General features: G+C 45.9%; 1 protein-coding gene across 3 annotated transcripts in view; it reads left to right on the top strand.

Moving 5' to 3' along the window:
- ZHX2 (zinc fingers and homeoboxes 2) overlaps positions 1–17,960 on the top strand; it is a 71,642-nt gene extending 53,682 nt beyond the window's left edge. For all 3 annotated transcript variants that reach the window (XM_054295098.1, XM_054295027.1, XM_054294957.1), the window contains 2 exons: positions 8,876–11,569; positions 16,692–17,960. In XM_054295098.1, the coding sequence (XP_054151073.1) occupies positions 9,061–11,565 (2,505 nt within the window). In that variant the 5' untranslated portion in view covers positions 8,876–9,060 and the 3' untranslated portion in view covers positions 11,566–11,569; positions 16,692–17,960. The remainder of the gene's footprint in view (positions 1–8,875; positions 11,570–16,691) is intronic.
- The last annotated feature ends 677 nt before the right edge of the window (positions 17,961–18,637 follow it).

Genomic DNA, 18,637 nt, shown 5'->3' with positions numbered 1-18,637 from the left:
CAGATAATTTTTACTTTGTGTCTGTGAGTCTCTTGTCCTCCTACCACATCATGCTAGATGAAAACTCAATATGAAAAATTATTTATATCCAGTGACTTTAATTTAGTCTAATGATGAGAACTCAATGAGTTGCACAGACAAGTAATTAAACTTATTAGAATGAATGTTTTTATAGCTTTTCTGTTTCTCTTATAAGAAGTCTGTTACTCTTTATTTCTCTCTTCTGAGCATGCAAGTACCCACCCTAGGAGTAAACACTGAACACACCACTGATTAAAGGAGATGATTTTGACAGGGTACATGATTGCTGTTTTGGTGCTTGCTGCCCCTGGAAGCCACCAGTGGAGGGTGTTGGACAGAGGATCAGCCCAGCCCCTCTGTGGGTGTTGAGAACATTTGCTGATGTGTCTGAATGTACCTTGCATGGGTTGTTTGTGTCATCATCTTGCCTGGAAGAGCTCAGTTTGTTTTCCTCTTTCCCAAAGGAGAGAGCAAGACCTCAGCAGGGCTTCCACCATCACCCTCTGGGTTTGGAGGGCACAGCCAGGTGCCACTGGGATTTGGGCTCCTTTTGTGTCCCTGAGCATCTGTGACTCCAGAGCAGGGCAGCAGCCAAGCCAGGGGTCCAGCAGGTCTGGGTGCCTCTGGCAGGAGCTCACAGTGCAAGGAATAAAAGCTTTTCCCAGACTGCACCGACCTCACAAAGCAGTGGGACCTGCAGTGACCACAGTTACCCACATGTCCCTTTTTGTGTGCAAGCTGTGGGTTGCCAGCCCTTTTTCTGGAGGAGAAAGCAGTGGCTGGGAAGGAGGAAAATGTGGATTTTGTCCCCACTCCAGTGCTCTCCCTCTTGCTCTGGTGTGTGCTCTCCTGGAGAAGGACCACCTCCTGCCCTTCACTAGGATTATGACCATGTCTTAGGTGGAATAAGTGACTGTGGCTACAATATAAGTATTTTTTCAGGGCATGAACCAGTTTGTAAAGTGCAGTTTCTAATCATGAGTAGATTTTTTTCAGAAAGCAAAAAAGCTGGTCAGACCTAATCTAGTTTTTAGCAACTGAATTAAGTCTGCATTTAAAAAAGGCAAAAAAAAAGTACAAGCCAGTGATTGCAGATTGGTACTTATAATAGAAAATTCAAAGCCTGCAGTCTTCAACTTCCCCTTTTCTGGGAAGGGGTTGGCCTCTTATGTTCATACCACCATTTTCCCCACATCTTTGGCTTAACAGCAGCTTGAATGAGAACATTTTAGTTCAAAAGAACAGCCTGTTAGCAGTGTACACTGACATAAGCCTATTTCATGGTGCTGCCACACATCCTATTCTGGTGAAGCCTACAAAGACTTTTTTCCCCCCAAAATACCTGTGTTTTTCAGAGTAAGTTTTTCTATCTCTACATAGTGGTCATGTCACAGCTGAGCTGTTAATGTTAAGAGGCAGCTTTTATGTGAGTAATTTCATCATGCAGTTCTCTGGGATTTTCTATAGCTGTTGGTACCTTTTAAAAACCCTTTCATTCTATCCTCAGCCCACCAAAACTTTTTATTCTTGTTTTATCTTTGTGTTTTTGCAGAGTCTCTCAGTGACTGTGCTGTAGGGGGGTGCAGGGCAGAGGTGGGATATGTGCTGGGTTTGTTCCTGCTCCCATTCATGTGTTGACATCCAGTTTCACAGGACTTGTTGCTGGGGAAGTCAGGAGTCCCAGAGGCACTTTGGTTTGCTGATCATCTTTGGAAGGTGTGAGTCTCTGATCCTTTAAAGAAACAAAAATTATCCATTGCTGCTTTCCTGTAGAAAAACATTCGTGGTCACAGCATCCCACAGATATCTATGTGGGATTTTTTTTATAATTAGAGATGTCTACACCAACATATGCAAACTTTCAATTTTATTTATTCATGTCTGCAAAAATTATTACTATAACAGTCTGCATACCTCCCATTTAATGGGGATTTATTCAGCTTACAAAAACCTGTAGAGGTGTTGGAGCTCTATCTGGCCTGACTTAAATGCTGTTTTAAAAGCTCTGCCCTAATTCACAAACCCCGCCTTTCTTTCTGTGTGGGTTTGTTGGGTTTTTTTGTGAATCATTACAGTCACAATCATGCAGGAATTATTTGCCCTGGTTTGCTTCCACTTATTCTTCTGTATGTAATTAAGCAATGTTCTTAAGTGTTTTATCACAGAGGAGAGCAACAGCATGTTTTTTGCTGTGCTTGCTGATGTGCTTTTTGATATTACTGTAGCAGCTGCATGCTGAAAGCAGTTGTAAGGAAGGAGGAACATCACCCTAGGCATGTTTCTTTTTTTGCACTGTGAAATGTGAATCTCCCCTCTCATTCTTGTGCTTGTAGGAGAAAAACGTTACCACAGCTTTAATGAACGTGAGTTCAGCATCTCTGGGGGGGAGCAGGATGACAGCTCTGCCCTGTGCTGCCTCTGTTTGCATTGCTGCAGCCTTCCTGGCTAGGAGCAGGTGGTCAAGGGGGGTTCATGATGCTGTCAGGTAATATCAGGTAGTTTCTGCTCTGCTCTGAACTTGAGCATGACTTGTGGGCAGCCACACTGTGTTAAAATCTGACACACAGAGGGACATTTGCATCCAGGGACCCCCAGGTTTGGAAAGTTGGGAGAGGAGATGGCTGAAGGTATCCAGGAATGAGCAGAGTCACTGGGGTCCCTCATGGTGTGGTTGGTCACACATCCTGGAAGGGGTGGCAAATCCTTCAGCTCAGGAAAAAGGATGGTGCAGGTGGTGTGTGTGCCTTCAAAGCAGCCTGCAGTGTTTGCAAGGTGGGGATCAGCAGGTGGACACTGCCTGCTGTCCCAGGGCACAGCCTGGCATCTCTGTTGAGCTTTGCTGAGATCCACTTGCTGTGAAGTGAAGTGGGGTGGTATTCCAGAAGAAGCCAGGGACTGAACAGTGTGTGCCCAACAAGTCCTTGCTGGTGAGCTCTGTGCTCCTCCTCTCCTACTGCTGCTGTGTCCTCAAGCTGGGGAAGGGGTGTGGGAAAGCTCCAAGGAGGAGTTTTTACCTTTGTGATATAAAATGTCATCTTCAGACAAGGGGGGTGTGGGTGTTAAATTACAAGGGTGCAATTTGCTATTGCTTGTCCTGTGCAGCAGAGAGGATGCTGATTGTGGAGACTGAGCAGTAAAATAAAATGTTTCCCCCCTCTTCAAACATCAGCCAGCCCTTGCAAATGAGCTCTGCTATATATTTGTGTGCTTATTTGCAGTTATCCTCATGCTGGTGGTTTTCCCACTGTTCATTTTCAAATGAGGCCAGGTGCTGGGAACTCTCTGCCAGCACAGGGCAGAGCAAACAACGCACCAAGATGAAAAAACAAAGAAAGATCTTATTGGCAAATTACACAAGTGTCCCTAAAGTGTTTGGGTTTTTTCTGTTTGTTTGTTCTTAAAAGTGAGGTTTATCTGTGAGAAGTAAAGATCCATTTGCACTGCCTGGGAGGTTCAACCTCTTTCTTTACTCCAGCCCTTGGCTGAAAGCAAGGTGCAGCACAAAGCAGTGATAATTCTGATGTGCTTTTTCCTTTCTGCTAAAATTAAAGTTTTTCATGCTTTTGAATTAGACATACTTTCAAATCTGGTTCTCTTTAGACAGCCTTTTCCAGACTCATTCATGTTTTGTGGTATAAGGGAAAACAAGCAGCACCTCTGCCTATCTCCCCCCTGCCCTACCACTTCCCCAGCTCACAGGGTTTTAAATTATGCTTTCTACAACTGAGCTGTGTCCAGGTGCCATGGAAAATTCCTGCTCTGCCACCACCTTGGAGGAGCCTGTGGGAACAGCAGTGCAGAAAAGGAGTTCAGTTTCTACCCAAATATTTGCCTTTTGTTGTGGTGGAAGTCGGGTGTAAAATTTAGCTATGTGCACAAGGTAAAGATGTGAGAAAGTGAAAAGATTTCAATATTCAGCAAGAGAAACCTTTTGGATTTGTTTTTATCATCCCTTAGCTTGCACTGTACAGTTCCCTTATGCTGATGGAAGGTGGCATTGCTACACAGGCAGGCATTTTCCAGTGCCAGCCAGGCCTAAAAACCCTGTTTGTTTTTCCTGTGTGATTCTCTGCAGTTTCCCCAGTCTGGGGCCAGGATAGGAAATCTGACATTTCCTCAGTCAAGCACAGAGTTGCCATTAAGATCCCACTTCATTCTCCTGTCAGATGCTCTCTAGCCATTTTAACAGGAGTTCCATTGATCAGAGGACTCTGGCTGGATTATTTCATTATTTAAACAAATTTCAGAAATTAAAGAAAGACAGGTTAGGCCCTCAGTCATAAGTGCTGTGACACACTTTGTGGAGAGATAAGTTTAAAAGAAGGCATTGCTTCTAACTTGTGTGCTCCTGTCCTGGATGGCTTTGCGGAAGCAGAGCAGATTGAAAGTTTTTGTTCCTCCACACAGGTTCTCTGTGGTTTGGTTTAAACCTCATTCACAAAGACAGGTTCTGCTTGGAGCCAAGCACTTTTGTTTTTTCACCTGGTTGCCTTTTGCTGTTTTGTGCATGTGTTAATTTAAAAAGAAAATTCAAAAAATGAGATTTTTTTTTTTCTTCCAACCCCCTGCAGTATGGGAAGACAAGAGATGTGGCAGGTGAGCTGGAGGGATGAGGACTCTTCCCTCCCCATGCCCACTGAGGACACAGTGAGCTCCCAAGGCAGCTGCTGACATCACCCTGCACCTCACTGCTGTGGGCTCTCCACAGTGGCAGCAGCCCAAAAATACAGGTTACTTGTCCACAGTCCTGTCCATAACAAAATATAAGGAGAACAGGGCCAGCTTTAGGCATGGAGGTTGACCTGGCCATGGTGCAGCCCTGCACTGAATGTCAGATGTGGGTTTGGCCCTGGGAGGATGCATTCCTGAGGACAGGGCTCAGGGGGTGAGCTGCAGCTCAGGTTGGCACCAGGCTGTGCCAGTGGCTGAGCCTTGCATTGGAGGAGCTGATGTGGCATCCTTTATCAGTTTTGTCAGGAGCAACACTGCATATTTAAAGCTGTCTGCTGGGCCTTTGATTTTCTGGCAAGTGGCTCATGTTTGAAAGCTGTGAGATGCTCTTGATGCTTTCTCTAATGTTCTGGGATGTGCTGTGGCAGTCCCTGCAAATGTACATGATGCACCTCCTAAGGATGTGGTTTTGGGTGTGGGGTTCCAGTCCTCTTTTGGAGCTTTCTCTTGCTTTATCCCAAATGACATCCTTACTGAGGTCCTGCAGGAGCTACTGCTTGGAGATCCCAGTGAACTCTCCTTGCTCAGGAAAGTGTTGGGCTTCTCCTTCTCCCCATCATTCAGGGTGTGGGCCAAAGGGACAAAGACTGTAGCTACTTATGAGTGCCCAAGACTACCCATTGTAGACTAAAAGTCATTTGTTTCTTTTATTGACCTCTAAAAAGAAGCATTTGATTTGTGCTTGATTTCTGTGGTGCAGCATGATTCTCATGTGGCAGAAAAACCTACCCAAAGCGTAGGGTTAGAAAGCCAGCAATTAGACATGCAGAAAACCACTCTGTGGAAAGGAAGAAGGAAGAGAAGAAACGATCTGTGAAATTTTCTGGAAAAACTGTAGCAGACAGAATTTATCATCTTTCCACACACTTAGATGTGTTTTGAAGGGATCTTGGCCCTTCCTCTGTATCAGAGCATCCTTGTTTGAGGCCAGCGCTCCTGTCCTCATGAGAGTTGGGAGCTTGGTGCAGCAGAGAGCTCGCTGAGCTTCCAGAGACTGGGGAATTCAAAACATTTAGTCTGACTTTTAAGAAACCTTTGATTGATTCAAAACTGTAACCTAGATGTTTCTCCTTCTCCACTCTTTGTCTTCCATCACATTCCTTTATGTTCCTAGCTTTTTCTTCCTGTGGAGGTGGGGGGAAGTTCAGTGAAATATAAATAAGCCTTGCTCTGTCTTTGATGTCCTTTGAATTTTCTTCCCTTTGCTGATGTTGCCACATGAATTTTGCACGAGGTCATGCATTAAATCAGGAGCAGACCATTAGGTGCAGCTGTGGCCTGGGAGGCAGAGCAAGACTCAGAGGAGCATCTCAGGAGCCGTGGCTCCATCTTCATTACCCTGGCCAGGACACTGCCTTGCACCTCCCTTCCCTCCTCTAAGCAAGTCAGTATCACAAATGTAGGGGAGAGTGAGATGACCTGATCACCTTGACCCTGTTCACAGCTGGGCTTGCAGAGCCCATTCTGGCCCTGTCTCTTTCATCTTTTGGTCTGTTTCAGCCAAATTTGGTGTAAGGGAAGAAGCCTCAAAGCAAATTAATTTTCTGCAAGCACAGTTGAAAATAAGTGATCAGGAAGATGGGCACTGGACAGGTGTGTGTTTGTCTCTAGCTTGGGATCCCACCTGCAGTGGGACACAGCAAGTCACAGATCGCAGCCAAAATATCTGTGTAAGGACAGTTGTGAGGTGAAGTAGAAGGGGAATTTTGAAAGGAGTATGTGGAAATGATAGAGAATGTTCAGTGTGATCCAGTTCAATGGTAAATAGCCACAAATGTACAGAAAACCAGGCATCATTGCTTTCACTGTTCTTCTGTTTGTTTATCATTCAAAGGCAGAAGGGAAAAAAAAAAAGGAAGCAGAAAAGGAAATGTTGGCTCAGAGGCAAATGCTTTGGAGAATGGTGGTGACAATGTTGGTGGTCCTAGGTTAGGGGGAATAGCACTGGGTCACCCTGACCAAGGCAGAGCCATAAGCAAGCCTGTGGGCAGCCCCATGCCTGTTTCACAGAGCTCAGCAGATGTGCCCTGTTTCCCAGGGAAGCTCCTGGAGCTCAGATGCACCCTTGCAGGTCAGCCAGGTGCTCTGGTGCTTCCCCAGGTGTGCGGGAGCGTGCCTGGGTGTGGCAGGGCTGGGAGCTGCAGGGGGGGCAGTGGCTGTGAGCACAAGGCAGTGGGCAGCTGTGCAGAGGCTCCTGCACCATAGTAAACATGCATGGGATCTTCTCCAGGGTGTGTGTGGTGTCTCACAGCCTGAGTGTCACCAGAGCCTTACCCAAAGGCGCTGCGTGGTGAATCCGCACACGGAGTGTTCCGTGGATGGGGAATTGCTTCCTGCTGGATTTTGTGTTTGTAGAGCTGGGAGCTGCCATCCTTGCTCTTATCCCCTGGCAGTGCATGGTTTGAGTTTCCATGTGTACAGGAATGGGATGCTGTGTGGCAGGCAGAGCAGCAGCACTGTGCTCTGGAGAGCTGCAGAGTTCCTGAGCTGCAAACACAAGCAAGGAGCTGTGGCTGCTTTCACAGGTTCTGTCATAAAGCCAAGGCTCCAGTGAGAGGAGCAGATACAGGGACAGCGCTCAGGTGGTTACAAAGTCTCTGCTGATGTTGGATGTGTCCAGATGTGACTGCAGTGATACTTTATTTTGTTAGATCTCCATGTCTTTGTTTCAGGATTCAGCTTATAATTTACAATATTCACAATAAGCAAATGTGTATTTGGTTAGACATGCGGTCATGGTTTGGTTTGGAAATTATCTTTAAAGATCATCCAGTCTGTCCCCCCTGCAAGGAGTAGGGATAGGGATACATTGGATCTCTAGTTCAAATTCTCCATTTAGAGCACTTCTGCAGAACTCAGTGCAGGCCTGACCCACTCTGCAAATCTCCCCTTTCCATCCTCCTCCAGTTTGTGAACACCAATGTGTCTCCCACTCATTTCCAAGAGCTTCTTGATTGTTAAAACTGAGTTTTCTGTCAAGACTGTAGAATTATTATGAAAACAGAGACCATCTGACCAGGAAGAATAACAAATTTGAATTGGTGATAAATTTTAAAAAGCATCTTGTCAAATAGGGAAATGACCTTTTTTATCTTTTTTTTTTAATTTATTAAGTTCTTTTGACAAGTAAATTGTTCTTTTTCCCTCCATCCAGTCCTGATGAGTGTGTGTAGATCCTAAAAAAGCTAGTGTAATTTTTTTTTTGCTTGTTCTGACTGATGACTCTCCTATCCTTCAGAAAATACATGTTACAGAATTGTGCGTTTGGGAACTTTCAGAAGTGCTTCAGCATTAAAAATAAAGCTTTAAAATGTTTTGGTTTGGTTTTTTTTTAATTCTGTAGGGAGTGACATGCACAAGTTGGAACATTATCTGGGGGTCACAGAAAGGGACCCTGATTACAAGGAATCTGAGGGCTTCTGTGGCCTTTGATAGCTGTTTCTGTCAATGTTGAGTGAGAAGTGGTGTTTTAAGGGAACTTCTCATCTGGAAAAGACTTGATAGGCCTCCACAAATCTGCTGTAGTTTCCTGCTGCAGTTTCTTTGAGCCCACCTTTTCTCAAAACACAGACCTTTGCAAGTGTTAATTTACATTAACTCTTCTTTCTGCCACTACTTTTACAACCAAGGCAGATCCTATAGCTTTATTTAGAAATCACCCATCATTAGTAACCATAATCATTTAGTAGTCATATTTACAAGGTAAGTGACAGTGGGAAGTAATTAAGTTTAATATAAATCACACTCAGTTTCAAATCTGGAGGCTTCAAAATAGTAATTAATAGAATTGCAGCTTCTATAAAAAGATACAGTATTTATAGTACTATCTTCTTCTTTTCCTAACTAAACACATTGAGTCTAGTGGAAATTAAAATTCTCTGTCTGTTCATCTTATTTGTTCCAGTCATTTTCCTCCTGTGGTGCACTTCATTGCAAATTACCCATGACTTTTCTCATTTTTGGGGAGATTGTTGACTCTTAAAATGATAACGTGGAGGAAGAAGAGTTTGGCAATATACGAAATACAGACATGCCTTGCAAATGCACCCACCTTGAGCTGTGGCTTTCTGCTAAATCTGTGTTTTATTGATCAGTGGCTAACAACATGTGCTTTGTTTCACAGGTGTCATGCAGCTGACGGGTCTGCTGGCGAAGCTGAGGGTCACAGCCAGGGCGGAAAGTCTTTAAACAAAACAGAGTCAAATAATCAGGGAAGTTTGAAGCTGCTTGCAAGATCTGCTGAGTTGGTTGCTCTCCCTGTCAAAACAAGCCACCATCTGGGACAGCAGCCCCCTGCCAGCAGCTGCCATGGCCAGCAAGAGAAAGTCCACAACTCCCTGTATGGTGCGAACCTCTGAGGTCGTGGAGCAGGAAGGTGCTGAGGGCGCAGAGGCTCCCAAAGACAAGGGGACTGGGGCAGCACAGCAGGACTCCAAAAAAACCTGGCCTTCAGAAAACTCAGTCAAAGACTGCGAGGTGGTGGAGGCGAAACCTGCAGGTGAAAATCAGTCTAAGAAACCCCAGGGTGGTTATGAGTGTAAGTACTGCCCTTACTCGACACAAAACCTAAATGAATTCACAGAGCACGTTGACACCCAGCATCCAAATGTCATTCTCAACCCCCTGTATGTCTGTGCTGAATGCAACTTCACAACCAAAAAATACGATTCTTTATCTGACCACAACACAAAGTACCACCCGGGAGAGACCAACTTTAAACTGAAGTTAATTAAACGCAATAATCAGACTGTCCTAGAGCAGTCTATCGAGGCTGCCACTAGCGATGTCACTGTCACCAGCAGTGGGCTGGAGAACCCAGAGTGTGACGATTCACTTCATGGGGGAGTCAGTGCAAATAAAGCGCCTGTGATGAAGCTGGGAAAGCCTAAAGGGGAAGCCAAGAAGGGATCTAAAAAGCCAGAGGAGGGAGTTACAGAAAACCACGTGGATGGCGCTCTGCCCCGCATCATCACTGAGGCCACTGAGGCGATTGCCTGTATAAATGGAGACCTGCTCCATGATGTGTTAGCCCATGTTATGCCCTCTGTACAGCTGCCACCAAATATCAACCTTGTCCCCAAGGTCCCAGTCCCTCTGAACAGTACCAAATACAACTCTGCACTGGACACTAATGCAACCATGATCAACTCCTTTAATAAGTTTCCTTACCCAACACAAGCAGAGCTGTCGTGGTTGACGGCAGCGTCGAAACATCCCGAAGAACAAATCCGAATCTGGTTTGCTACGCAGCGCTTGAAGCACGGTATAAGTTGGTCTCCTGAAGAAGTGGAGGAGGCAAGGAAGAAGATGTTCAATGGTACTATCCAGGCAGTTCCCCAGACCATCACCGTCCTGCCAGCTCCTTTGGCAACTGCAAAAATGCCACAGCCCATCATCCAAACAGCTTTGCCTTGTCAGATACTGGGCCAGACTGGCCTGGTTTTGACTCCCGTGTCAAATGGTTCAACTGTTTCCTGTTCACCAATTACCCTTGCTGTTGCCCCAAACCAAGGCCAAAAGAGGACCATACAGACCTTATCAAGTGCCCCAGAGGCCAAGCGTCCTCACGTAGTCCAGGTGCCTGAGCTTCCTGCCAAGGTGACTGCTGTTCCAGTGACCCCAGCCAGTGAGAGGAAAAAGACCAAGGAGCAGATAGCAGAGCTGAAGGCCAGTTTCATGGCAAGCCAGTTTCCTGATGATGCAGAAGTCTACCGGCTTATAGAGGCAACAGGGCTTTCCAGGAGTGAGATCAAAAAGTGGTTCAGTGACCACAGGTACAGAAGTCAGAGGGGCATTGTGCAAATTCCTGGTGATGCTTTAGGGAAAGATCAAATAGCACCTTCAGCTGGTCGACATGGCCGGTCATTTCACCCTTACACAGACCTTCCTCCCCAGAGATTCAAAGAGAAAACTCAAGAACAGCTCAGGGCCCTTGAGGAGAGTTTCCTAAAATGCTCTTTTCCTACCCAGGGAGAATTGGACAGGCTTCGAGTGGAGACCAAGCTGAGTAGGAGGGAGATAGATTCATGGTTCTCTGAGCGGAGAAAGATAAGGGACAGCATGGAGCAAGCTGTCCTGGACTCTATGGGATCGTACAGAAAAATTAAGGATCAAGGAACTCCTAATGGTGCAATAAACCAGGCAGAACTTCTGACCAGCTCTCAGCTCCCTGGTGCTTTATCTGGGTCCTCCAGCACATTGAAGAAAACACAAGAGCAAATTCATCTGTTGAAAAGCACATTTGCAAGGACCCAGTGGCCATCACCCCAGGAGTATGACCAGCTGGCATCTCAGACTGGGCTCACCAGAACTGAAATCGTTCGCTGGTTCAAGGAAAACCGGTCCTCACTGAGAACAGGGTCACTTAAATGGATTGACCAGTACCAGCAGCAGTGTGCTGGTGATGGTCACAACAAGCAAAGCCAGAAAAAGAGCTCAAAACACATTGAGAGTCCAAAGAATGGTAATGAGGTGTCTCGGCAGCATTACCAGGAGCATAAAAAGCTGAACGAAGAGAATGGGGGGAAACCAGTGGTGAGAGCAAAAAGAGACTGTGAGCCACTGAAGGACTCATTGCTGGGGAATCAGGCAGAGGGGGTGGACAGGCTGGAGTGCAGCAACAGCCACGAGGGCCCCGGCAGCGAGGAGAACGAGGAGCCAGCAGAAGTGAGCTGGGTGGAGGTGACGGTGGGCGAGGACGACGCTGCCTCGGACTGTACGGACAGCTGGAGCCAAACAGCCCCCACAGAGGGCCACACAGAGCTGCCAGACTTGGACTCTGAAAGTATATCTGGAGACAATTCCCACGTATAGACAGGTAATGCTGAGGGTGCCTTTCCCTGAGCCTGCCTTTGGCAGGGTGTGCTTCCAGCATTCTGTAGCCCCCATTCAGTGTAAATCCCTGGAGCCCATCCCTGCCGGATGCTTTGTGCCTGCTGGATGCCTGAACAAAAGGGAGACCCATTCTGCTTGTAAATTAAAGCCAACTGCATGATAGAGGAGGGGTTAGTGCCATTTGCCTTGTTATTTGTCTCCTTATGGGTCAAGTCCTGGATAAGGGAGGTTTTCAAATTATTTTTTTTTTTGCAATAAGTGATTAAAGCTTAAAACTTTCTGTCTTTAAACAACCTATATGTACTTTACATAAAACATGCTGGCTGAGCCACACGAAGAAATAGTAGGTAACACTAGCTGCTAATATCCCCTTGCTGAGAGATTACTGACTAGAGGCTGTGCCTGTTTTTGCATCTCAGGTCCTTCCTTTGCAGCATCCTGCCATGCTGAAAACAAAAGGTCACTGGGGGAAGGGCCTAGGACACAGATGCCTCTTTATGCAAAAGGAGCAAAAAAAAAAAAAAGTGGGACTGAAGTGGCTCATGCAAATGTGTTTTCTTCCTCTTGCAAGTGAGAACTCTCTTCAGTCTAGCTTTGTTCTGCTTGCTCTCACTAGAGGCTTAGGAAATGCCCCAGACTAAGCTGTGTGGGTGTTTAGCAGCTCTTCTTCACAGGATCTTGAATTTAAAAGCAAGCTGCAGGGCCTGGCTTTAAGGGGGGATGGGGGGGTTATATGATCTTTCCCAATGCAAAAGGACTTGTCATTTGGAGAGCTGAAACCTGTTTCTGATCACAGCTGCACAGGTGTAAATCTGGAACAAGCACTGTCAGTAATTCTTGCATATTGAATTGAGTTCACTGGAACCTATAACATTTTGTGCTCAGTATACCTGAATCTGGAGTTCCCTTAAACCACAACTTTAGAGCTTATCCTACAGAAAACTCAGCATCCTGCATTAAAAACCGTAGTGAGAGAAACCTGTTTGAGAAAATTGGTAATTTTCTGGCATCTAATGAGTAAAATATACTTTAGCATTTCTTTAAAAAATAAGAATTTAAATAAATAAGTAAATACAAAAGCCAGGACTGATAGAAGTGCCTGCACACTTGTCTTTAAGACTTCTGCTATTGTAGCTACCAGTACTTGGATTGAAGCACCTGTTGCAGAGGTGCAGTTTTTGGCAGTGAGCCCTGCTGGCTAGCACACCACTTTCTCCCTGTGCAGTATTGTCCCAAAGTCTCCTGGACATTCTCTGAGTTCAGGAAAAAAAACCAACCCTGCTGTGGTATTATTTTACCTGTGAATTCTGTTAGCTAATCTTGAGAAATGTTATGACAGCACCTTTATAACAAAATCTTACAGATCAGACTGCATTGCAAGGCACTGTCCTGCATTATCCTTGGAAAAGTTGGTAATTAGGGATGTGAGGAGCAGGTGTTACCTGGGTGTCAAAGGCAGGGATTAAAGGAAGAAGGATGTGGGAACATCAGCCAGAGGCACACTGGGGTGCCACTGTTGTGCAGCCACATAAGAGGGGAGAGCCAGGATCTGATCTGCCTTTTAAAGTCAAATGTGTGAGGAATAAATGCATTGTGGGATTCTTTTTTTCTGGGTTGTTATTCCAGAACATTTCCCTCTTCCAGCTACAAATTTTGATTCTGAGGAGAGGGAGCAGATCAGGGGCTTAGAGGGGCAGTGGAAAAGAAGGCAGGAGCAGGGGGAGTTGCCTGAAACCCCTGTTCCTTACAAACCTCTTGTACTATGAAACCAAGATCTGCACCAGCTCCGTGCAGCAGCCTGGGTTTGGTGCCTGGGTTTTGTGCTTGTGAGCAGTGCCAGGTATGGAGTGACCCTCCTGCCTCTGTGCCCTGGTGCAGGTGTTGACCCTAAAGCTTCAGGGCTCTGGAGGTGCTCAAGTGTTATCAGAGAGGAATTTTTATAAGAACTTTGATCTCAGTTAAATTGTTGCTGAGTGATCATTTTCATGAGGAGCTTTCTGGTTGTTGTGTGTTCAATACACCTGCTGAGAAAAGGTGCACTGGAGCAGGAGTTCTGCTGCAGAGTGTGCAGTAATGGTCAGAGGGCCCTTTTGTCCTCTGCTCCATGCCACTTTCTCAGTGAAGAGAAAGTGCTTTCTCACTTTCCCCAGTGGTCTGGGGACTTAAAAAAGTCTTTAATTTTCCTGTATTCTGCCTGTAAGTCTCAGCTGAGGAATGCAAGTGCTGCTCATGGAGGCATTGCCGCAGCCATTGTGACACAAAATTTGGAATCTTTATACCCCACACTGATGGGACTCGGGGAATAATCTCAGCTGCTTTTTCTAAGTTTTCATTGGGCAGCCAATCTAAGAAATTTTCAGCTAAAATTTTGGTGTTAAATTAACAAGGTGTTATCCCAAGTGACATCCAGGGTATGACTCAAAAGCAGAGACTTTTGTCTGACCTGACGGAGAGCTTGTTTCTGTCAGTTGTCATAAAAGCTTGATTTTTCCTAACAGGCTCCTCAGGTACCGCGTGTAAGAGGTGGACTGAAGAGCTGACGGGGGGTTGCTCTTGTCTCTCACTCAGCCACACTTGCTGGCTGAGTCTCTCACTGCTGAGCCATGCACCAGGCAGGAGCTGCTCCTTGCATACTCCTGGGGTTGCTGCTTTGCCAGCTTGATCTACATAGTCTAAAATGAATGGGTTTTGATGATTGACCTCCATACCCTTCCTGACTGAATTTTGTGTGGGGCTTTTGTAAAACCTCAGCTCTTCCAGACCATCTCAGTCACTCTCTTCTCCAGCGTGGAGCTTTAGGAGATTTTGGAACTGTTAGAGAGCATTTGTGTCATAGCCTACACAGACCTTATGCCTTAAAAAACTGAGTTTTTCCCAAACTGATCCATGTTTGGCAGATTCTGCTGCTGCTGCAGCTAGAGGGAATTTCACAAGGGACTGGGCCTTTGTGAGAGCAGGATGCATGCCAGGCTCTGCAGTGCCATCCCAGGACTAAGGAGAGGCTCTGTTACTAAGTCTGTATGTGAAGCTTTTGGCAAAATTGATTTATTCAATGGAGCAGGTCAGCTTTCTTGAACAGTGAGGCTGGGAGACCCATGCCCATAGGGTACCAGGCCTCTCAGATGCTGAGGGGCTGCTGTAGGGTGCACTAAAGCCATCTCTGGAGGTGTCCTGAGACTGTCATGAAGCTTTGTGTCCCTCCTGTAGTGAGGCCCAGCTGCTCTGTCAAGAGAGAGCTGTAGCTCCCTTTCCATCAGCAGAGAGGTTCCTGCCTTCCCTTCCCACAGCACAGGTCAGAACTGGGTCCCTTGTCCTCCTGCTGTGCACAAACTGACAAACAGAAACTGTTCTGAATTAAACACAGCAAACTACAGCTCAGACAGCAGAGCAGGACCAGAGAGGGCCAGTTCTGCTGGCTTTCTTTAGTGTTGTCTCCCTGTGGGGTTTTCCCAAGATCAGAGCTTTTGTTTTTTCTCAGAATGATCTGGTTTTTTCCCCATCACCACCTTTCCACAGTAAACTTTTTTTGGAGTTATTTCATGACCTCCTTTTTTTAAGCATGAGCCCTGCAAGATGTGGGCACCAGAGCTTGTGGCTCATGGTGGGAATGAGGTGGCTGAACACCCCAGATCTTGGTGGCTGTGACCACTGCTCTGTGGAGATTTGCCAAAGTCAAACCATGTGTGAAGGTTGCACAGTAGGGAAAAAAAAAAGTCTGAAGGCAGTGATCCATTGCATCTGCTGAATGCATGAGACTGAGCATCAGAGCTAGTCTGGGTCCTCCTGGCATCTCCAGCCCCCTCTGCCCTGCTGCAGGAGCTCAGGTGACCTGCTGGCCAGGGACCCAGTGCGTTCCTCAGTGTCCAAAGCTACCAATAGTGAACATCACTGGGGTTTCTCACTTCCTGCCCAAGTTCTCACTTTTCTTGGGGTTTAGGGTTTCATTTAGAAAGTTCACAGTAGTGTCTGCCACTGGTGCTGGGCTCCGAGTCAGCATCCTGAAGTAACTCAGCAAGGGATTGACCTTGACCAGTGTTTTTTGCAGAATTCTGGTCACCCTAAAACTTGGAGGGAATGAGGCTGAAGTAGGGAGGACATGGTTTTTCCCCTGAAATGAGTGAGGTGCATTAGAGACTCAAGCTCTAATATAATGAAGGATTTCAGAGGGAGAAGCAAAACCCAGTGCAGCAATTAAAATTTTCCAGTGAGTCAGGATGAACAGGGGCCTGTGTGGGAAGGTCTCAAGGGTGGGGAAAGGACTTTTCCCCTTGATGTTGGTGCAAGCCTGTGGCTGTCCCTGGGCTTGACTGCATTGCAGATGCCAGATAGAGAGAGCCCACCGCTTTTGTGGGAAATAACAGAGCAGGCAGCACCATCCCTGAGAGGTGTGAGGTAACCAGTCAGCTCAGGTTTCAGTGAGCACTGCTGCAGGGTGGCTGAAGAGGATGTTTGCACTTCTTGCACGTTCACACCTCAGTGTGGAAAAACTGAGCATAATCCCTGTCAGAGAGCCCTTGCTTTTTGCTAGGAACTGGGGATAGGTGTGAATTGGTGCCTGTTTGAAGGTTGGGTTTTGAGGGGTCATCTTTTAATCTCTGGTCCAATTGTGCAGCCTTTATGTAGGTACAGGAATGACAGCAGAACCAGGAAGCTGCTCTGCAGAGCACAGGCACATCCAACTTTTTCCATTGTCTTTTAGTTTGTATAATTTTCTAAAATCATGTAAAACATGAGGTATTATGAGGGGATTTACTGGGGGAGAAAGACCTGAAGTCTTCTTGGTTCACTGTCTGTCCTGTGGTTGCAAAGTGGTTGCTCCAAACACGTGCAGGCATCATTTGAGTCAGTATGAGAATCTGCCTGAGCCAAGGCTGGACCATATATCCCTGTTGGAAGTCTGTAGGGGGTTGTTAGCTGGATGTTACATGCAGCAAAAATGCAGCACCCTACCAGGTGAGGCTGTGATAAGGATAGGCCTTATCACAGGGTGCAGTTAACGCAGAACAGGGTTACCACATGTGCCGGGATGTAAACCAGGTCTCATCATAGTTAACAGCTCAAACAGTGCCTTAAAAAATAATCTGCTGCTGTTGTGATTTTTGCAGGGGTACTCCTCAGCTGCACTGTCCTGATGTTGAAGGGGAAATGCTCTCTGAAAATAGAAGACAACTCTATTTTCCTGCCTGGTGAGAGAGTGTGTTGTGACTCCGAGTATCAAACCGCGCTTGTGGAGGCACAGTGGGAAGAAATATTCTCATGGAGCATCACCATGGAATTGTTGATAGTGCCAAAGTCCTACTACTGCATTACAAAAGAGAAGAAAGAAAGAGGAAAGGGTCCTTGTACATAGTTTTCTCTTAGTTTCTCTCCCACCCACTTTCCTGCCCAGCCTCTTCCTCTACTGGAACAGATTTGTACAACATAAAATTTTTGTTAATTTTTTTAATAGGTGCAAGTTATTCTTGCATATAATGCAATTGAGAAATTTTGGGTTGGTTGCGGGGAGGGAAGTGTCTTTTGTGGAGGAGGGAGATTTTTTTTTTTTCCTGAAATGTTTTAAGAAAGAGTTGCAATCTTTTGGAGTTGTCTTGGTGCAGATCAACACCTGAGCCCAGATCCCCACTCCAGTGTACATTTCAGACCAGTTAAACATGTTCTAGAGCAGTGGGGTTTGTTTTTTTGTTTTTTCTCTTGTTGTTTTGACTTTTTTGTTTTGTTCTATGGCCACCTGCTACTGATTGAAATATTTAAATCTCTGCTTTTCCATGCTCCTACGAGGCAAGTCTTCTCCAGCTCCTGTACTTCACTTTTCACCAGCCAGCCCCAGCTGTGGGTCTCTGAAGATTTGGCTAGAATGCCTTTTTTTGATCGTTGGTTTGGTTTTGGGGTTTTTTTAGCACTTTTTCTTTAAACATGCATTCCAACTCCCAGAGGGGTTGGAATGAGGAAATGAAGATTCTTCATAATCCAAATTTATTTGTGTTTCTTTGGCTGGTGCAGTGATGGACACCATAACCAGCAGCTGCCCTCCAGCTTTAGACATTGTAGCGCACAACAGAACTTTCTTATTAACCCTTGCCACTAAATTTTTAGATCACTCTTAGGTTCCTGAGTGCACTTTTTTTCAAATACTGCTAATTTGGATTTGTGTGGGGATGTCTGTGCATGTGTGAGGAGGGAGCGGAGGGGAGCAGGAGCCTGGGCGCAAGAGCTGCCCAGTGAGTTCCTCTGAGGAGCTGGGGTTGGAGAACTTGCCCACCTTTCAGTGTGCTGCACAAACAGGATGTAGGGAGTTTGAATAAATCCACCTTTTCTAACTTGTTGCTCATTTGTTGTAACTCAATAAAACAAAGGCTAAAAATTTTGGTAACTTTTTTCTCAGCTCTTTTGTTTTACTCTAAAATAAATAAATAAAACCCAAGAAAACCAAACCCCACCCAACCTCAGCCCAAACTTTGTGCACAGGAGTTTGATGTCTTTAGAGCTGCAATGAGGGTTTTACTGGTTTTGCAGAATTTGGCAAATACTAACTGTATTAAAGTGAACTCCATGAATACTAATGTGTATTCCCCCCTGTCAGTGAGCTGTTTCCTGCAGGAGGGATGCAGACAGTGCCTGGGAATGAGCCTTTGGGGAACACCTTTTATTTTGATTGCAGATTCACAAACTGAACGAATGAATGAAACCAGCCCTGTGATTCACCCATATGGAGTTATTTTTATTAATCGTCAGCACAACATATAAGTGTAGAGGGAGGTTTGCAGTGGGTGGCAACAAGTGAATTAAAGTTGTCTGGTTCATTGCTGAAGAGGAGGGACTGGATGGGGCAGCACTTTGTTTGCTGCATTTGTGTGCAAAAGGTGGGGAAGTGACAGCAGCAGCTCCCTGGGCACAGGCTACAGACAGGGAGCATGCACATGTCCCATCACACAGAGCTCAGGTGCTCATCTGCAGGGTGGGGGCAGATGCCTGTGCAGTCATGGATGCACAGAGCAGGTGACCAAAAAGAAAATGCATCTGAAGATGCTTGTCCAGAACTCCAAAGCTGTAA

This window comes from Melozone crissalis, unplaced genomic scaffold (assembly GCF_028551555.1).
Source record: "Melozone crissalis strain CALT ecotype California unplaced genomic scaffold, PUWL_Pcris_2 ptg000002l_1, whole genome shotgun sequence".
Lineage (NCBI taxonomy): Eukaryota > Metazoa > Chordata > Aves > Passeriformes > Passerellidae > Melozone > Melozone crissalis.
The sequence above is the reverse complement of the archived record's forward strand: the minus strand, read 5'-3'. Positions and strand labels throughout refer to the sequence as shown.